General features: G+C 52.3%; 1 protein-coding gene across 4 annotated transcripts in view; it reads left to right on the top strand.

Moving 5' to 3' along the window:
- Ryr1 (ryanodine receptor 1) overlaps window positions 1-5,247 on the top strand; it is a 126,039-nt gene extending 120,792 nt beyond the window's left edge. For all 4 annotated transcript variants that reach the window (XM_076542452.1, XM_076542458.1, XM_076542455.1 and 1 more), the window contains 6 exons: window positions 318-452; window positions 3,487-3,643; window positions 4,145-4,209; window positions 4,295-4,395; window positions 4,858-4,909; window positions 5,039-5,247. In XM_076542452.1, the coding sequence (XP_076398567.1) occupies window positions 318-452; window positions 3,487-3,643; window positions 4,145-4,209; window positions 4,295-4,395; window positions 4,858-4,909; window positions 5,039-5,134 (606 nt within the window). In that variant the 3' untranslated portion in view covers window positions 5,135-5,247. The remainder of the gene's footprint in view (window positions 1-317; window positions 453-3,486; window positions 3,644-4,144; window positions 4,210-4,294; window positions 4,396-4,857; window positions 4,910-5,038) is intronic.
- The last annotated feature ends 83 nt before the right edge of the window (window positions 5,248-5,330 follow it).

Consider the following 5,330-nt stretch of genomic DNA (forward strand, 5'->3'; position numbering starts at 1 on the left):
TAGGGCATTCTTTGGTTTGTTTTTGTGCTTTATTGGGCAGTTATTTGAGATGGGTTTACCTGTGTTGCTCTGACTGTCCTGGAACTCACTCTGTAGACCAGGCTAGCCTCGAATTCACAGAAATAGGCCTGCCGCTGCCTCCTGCGGGCTGAGATTAAAGGCGCAGGCCACCATACCAGGCCTAGGATAGGGCGCTCTAGGAGAGGGAGAGCCAAGCAAGCTGGGGCGCAGAAGAGGCTTCAGAATCCGGAGGGTCGGAGAGTTGAGGTTCCTGTGTAGAAGGAGCCAAAAACTGACCCGTGCCTGCCCGTCCCCAGCTGGTGATGACCGTGGGGCTCCTGGCCGTTGTGGTCTACCTGTACACGGTGGTGGCCTTCAACTTCTTCCGCAAGTTCTACAACAAGAGCGAAGACGAGGACGAGCCCGACATGAAATGTGACGACATGATGACGGTGAGCCCCTTTCCCGCCGTGGTTCGTAAGTCACTAGGTGTCTTAGTTAGGGTCGCTGTGGCTGTGATAAAACACAGTGACCAAAAGCAACTCCGGGAGGAGAAAGGGTTTATTTCACTCACAGTTCCATATAACAGTTCATCATTAAAAGCAGTGAGGACAGGAACTCAAACAGGACAGGAACCCGGAGGCGGGAGCCGATGCAGAGGCCATGGAGGGGAGCTGCTTACTGGCTTGCTCCCCATGGCTTGCTCAGCCTGCTTTCTTACAGAACCCAGGACCACCAGCCCAGGGATGGCACCACCCGCAGTGGGCTGGGCCCTCCCCCATCAGTCACTGATTAGGAAAATCCCTACATGCAGGTCTAATGGAAGCATTTTCTCAAATGAGGTTCCCTTCTTTCAGATGACTCTAGCTTGTGTCAGTTGACTCAAGACGAGCCAGAACACCAAGCTTCCGCAGCCTGTCTAGAAGGGGTTAAATAACAGCGTCTGTGTCGCGGGTGTGGGGAGGGCTCGGCAGCTGGGCAGCTGGTGCAGATAAGACGCTTTGAACAGGACCAGCCGCAAACATAATTTCAGCTGTTAAAACTGTAAACCGTAGCCTTTAATCCCAGCACTCAAGAGGCAGAGGGAAGGGAGTATCTGTGAGTTCAAGGCCAGCCTGGACTACATTGAGAGTTCCTCAACAGCCTTGAAGGTCTTAGGGGTCGGAGGTATAAGTCAGTGGAAGAATACAAAGCTCTTGGTTCAGCAAAAATGTGCTGATGCAATCCCAGTACTCAGGAGGGTGGGGGCTGGGGCAGGAGGATCATGAGTTCAAAGCCAGGCTGAGCCACCTAAGTAGGGAGACTGCTACAAAGGTTTTCTTTTCCTTTTCTTTCTTCCTTTCTTTTCTTTTCTTTTCTTTTTTTTTTAAATTTCGAGACAGGGTTTCTATTTGTAGTCCAGGCCGGCCTCAGACTCACAGAGATCCACCTGCCTCTGCCTCCCAAGTGCTGGGATTAAAGGCATATGCCACCATCACCCAACTAAAGGTTTTCTTTTCTCCCATAGTTCAATCTTAAGTGCATATTTCTCTTATTCTAGCGATGGTGATCATAACTCATGTTGACTTTGATGTGCTAGGGTTGCAATTGAGAGAATCATTTCAGGGGTTTGTGCTGGAAGATGGCTTGTGATCTGGCTTCATGGGCCCCTGCTCATGGGTCACAGTCCAGTCCCACAGCCTTGTCCCCATCACTGTCGCTGGCCTAGCTCTTAGTCAACACAACTGGGACCTCTCACCTCCTGGGAATACAAACAAAGCAAGTGTGAAATCTGTCCCATGTGCCAGATGGGACAATCCCCACCCTTCCTCTGCTTAGAACCTTCTGGTGGCCTCCCACCCCCACCCTCGCAGAGAACGCTGAATTATGTCACCATGGTTTACAGAAACAGGGAAGAGCTGGTCCTACCTAAGTCTAACCACAGTCCTTCTTGCTTTCGATTTCTGGCTTCCTGGTCCTTTTTCAGTTCCTCTAGGACCATGTGTTTCCTTCCAGAAACTTCTGGTCCTCCACATTGACCTCTCTCTGCCCTGTACCAGACGGTCTACACCCCTTCACCTGACGTCTTACCTTCCCAATTGAATGCTGCCTCCTACAGGGAGCCCTCTCTGACCACGCTTGGGCTGGTCCCTGCCTCATCTCCTCCCTGTTCTTGTTCATTGTGACCCTTTCTACAGCCTCACCAGCCTAATTTCAGTTCCTCATGGAAGCACAAGAAGGAAACACTTTCTTTCTTTCTTTTTCTTTTTCTTTCTTTCTTTCTTTCTTTCTTTCTTTCTTTCTTTCTTTCTTTCTTTCTTTCTTTCTTTCTTTCTTTCTTTCTTTCTTTCTTTCTATGTATGGTGTTTTGCCTGCATGTGTGTCTGAGTTTCCCACCCACCATGTGGGGTCTGAGAATTGAACCTGGGTCCTTTGGAAGAACACTCAGTGCTCTGATCCAGTGCTCCAGCCTCCTACATCCCAAAAGAAAATTTAAAGACTTTGGTGTGTGTGTGTGTGTGTGTGTGTGTGTGTGTGTGTGTGTGTGTGTGTGTGATAAGGTTGGAATCCGGGCCTTGCTACACACCCAGCCCCCCAGATTTACTCTTTCGCCCCCAGTGGTGATGAGGTGCATTGTTTTGGACTGCCTGGCATACTCTGCCATCGTCCGTTCTCAGGACACTTCCTTCAGCTCCCAGCTCGCACACTCGCCCTCCTGTGTGAAGCCACTCTGAGGCATTCTGGTCCTCACCGAGCCTGGGAGGGCTCCTGAGCTTTCTCCTGATCGCAGTGATCACAGTGTACCTCCCCGAGCCAGCCCGACCCCTCCGTCCCTGTCACCCCATCCTATTCCAATCCCCAGTGTAGCCAAGGATGCCCTTGAACTTCCAATCTCCTGCCACCATCGGAGGTGACAAGCAGGTGCCACCACCTCTGCTTCATGTGGTGCTGGGGATCAAACGCAGGGCCGCGTGCATGCCAGGCAAGCACAAGATGTACCAACTGGGGTAAGTCCCCAGCTCCAACCCCTTGTATTAGTTACATTTCTGTCCAGTGTGACCAAATACCCAACAAAGACAACTTAAGGGATGGTTTTGGACCCTAATTCAAGAATACAGCCGGCCTGTCATGGTGTCCAGAGCATGAGGTGCTGGTCACTCTGAGTCCCTAGTCAGGAAGCAAAGGGAAGGAAAGCTTTCTCCTTGTGGTTCATTCTGGGACCCCACCACACACTGGGTCCACATTCAGGCTAGGTCTTCCCACCTCAGTCAACTCAGTCTAGAAACTTCCTCATGGACGTGCCCAGAAGTGGCCTCCTAGGGGCGTCTAATCCTGTCAAATCGATCACCTGCCAGGACCTTTTGGTGACAGCTCTGACACGTCCCCGGCTGTGAGAGGCAGGGCCCAGGGCTGTGTCTGTCACGGCTGTGTCTCCAGGCCTGCCCAGTCCAGGCTTCTGGCAGGTGATGGTGACTGTTGTCTGAGTGAACCCTCCCTCCTCCTCAGTGTTACCTGTTCCACATGTATGTGGGTGTACGGGCCGGTGGAGGCATCGGGGACGAGATCGAGGACCCAGCGGGTGACGAGTACGAACTCTACCGCGTTGTCTTCGACATCACCTTCTTCTTCTTTGTCATTGTCATCCTGCTGGCCATCATTCAGGGTCAGTGCGGCTGGCTGGGTGTGTGTGTGTGAGGAGTGCCTAGGATCTGGGGGCTGGCTCCCTCCCTGGCTTAGCCTCTTCCTACGGTGAGACCTCAGGAAGGTGGTTTCTCTGAGCCTCGGTTTCTCTATCTGAAAAATGGAGGTGTTAAAACCAGGCACAATGGCACATGACTATAATCCCAGCACTTGGGAAGCAGCGGCTGGAGGCCCGCATAACCCCGAGGCCAACCTGGTCTACATAGTAAGAGGCTGGAGGCCTGTGTAAACTTGAGGCCATCCTGGTCGACGCTCCAGGCCAGTCAAGGGTAAGGTGTTTAAGACAGCCATGGAGATTAAGCATTGCGTTTCTTTGAAGTGTCTGCCCCATAGGAAGTACTCAATGAATGCCTGGTTCTGTTCCGCTTGGGAAGTGTGCTGAGATTAGGGAACCCATGGAGGAAAGGCAAGGCCCAGAGGTGCTGGGTGTCCATGGGTCCTGACCTGTGTCCTGCCACCCCAGGTCTGATTATTGATGCTTTTGGGGAGCTTCGAGACCAACAAGAGCAAGTGAAGGAAGACATGGAGGTACGTCAGGTCCAGGGATGAATCTCAGGTTCTGGGGTCCCAGGGATGTTACGTGGGTTCTGACTCTGACGTCTCTCATCCTCAGACTAAGTGCTTCATCTGCGGAATAGGCAGTGACTACTTTGACACGACCCCACATGGGTTCGAGACCCACACTCTGGAGGAGCACAACCTGGCCAATTACATGTGAGGATGGGAAGTGGTGGGTGAGCCAGAGGGTGGGGGTGAGGCTGTCGACAGCCAGGGCAGGGCTGCTGAGTCTGGGCCAGTTATGGAAAGGAGTGTGGGTATCCATGTTTTCAGTCAACCAGAAGGTAAATATCACTGTGGCTTAGTGATAGAGCAAAAGCCCCCAGTGAGGGGCTACCTCAATGGTAGATCCCCTGCCTAGGATCCCCCAGTGAGGGGCTGGGGTGTGGCTCAGTGGTAGAGCCCCTGCCTAGAATCCCCCAGTGAGGGGCTGGGGTGTGGCTCAGTGGTAAAATACCTGCCTAGAATCCCCCAGTGAGGGGCTGGGGTATGGCTCAGTGGTAAAATACCTGCCTAGCATGTACTGGGTTCTGGGTTTCATCCTCAGTACTTGAAAACAAAACTAAACTGCAATGCAAGTATGGTTGTTGTCTTTCCCCTGTGGTCCTCTGTCCCTAGGTTTTTCCTGATGTATTTGATCAACAAGGATGAGACAGAGCACACCGGTCAGGTAAGGGATGCTAATGGGGGATGAGTAGGCTGTACTCTAGTTACACGCTGAGTGTACTCAATAAACTCGTCTCAGAGAAACCCTGAATTTGAAGATGTGACCAAAGGACTCCTGTCCCCCCAACTGCAGGAGTCGTATGTCTGGAAGATGTACCAGGAAAGGTGCTGGGATTTCTTCCCTGCTGGGGACTGTTTCCGCAAGCAGTATGAGGACCAGCTTAGCTGAGGTCTGCAGCTGGCCTCCCCACCTCAAGTGCCTTACTCCCGCCATAAGCTCTGTCCAGGCAGCTGGGCACAGGTGATGCTGAACTCGACAAATAAAGCCTATGCCATACCCCAGCATCATTGTGTTGCATCATTTAAATTGGGGGGGGGGACTGGGCATCCAAAAATCTGCCCCCACCCCAGAGAAGCAAGATGGC

The sequence above is a fragment of the Peromyscus maniculatus genome, chromosome 1 (genome assembly GCF_049852395.1).
Source record: "Peromyscus maniculatus bairdii isolate BWxNUB_F1_BW_parent chromosome 1, HU_Pman_BW_mat_3.1, whole genome shotgun sequence".
NCBI classification, from domain to species: domain Eukaryota; kingdom Metazoa; phylum Chordata; class Mammalia; order Rodentia; family Cricetidae; genus Peromyscus; species Peromyscus maniculatus.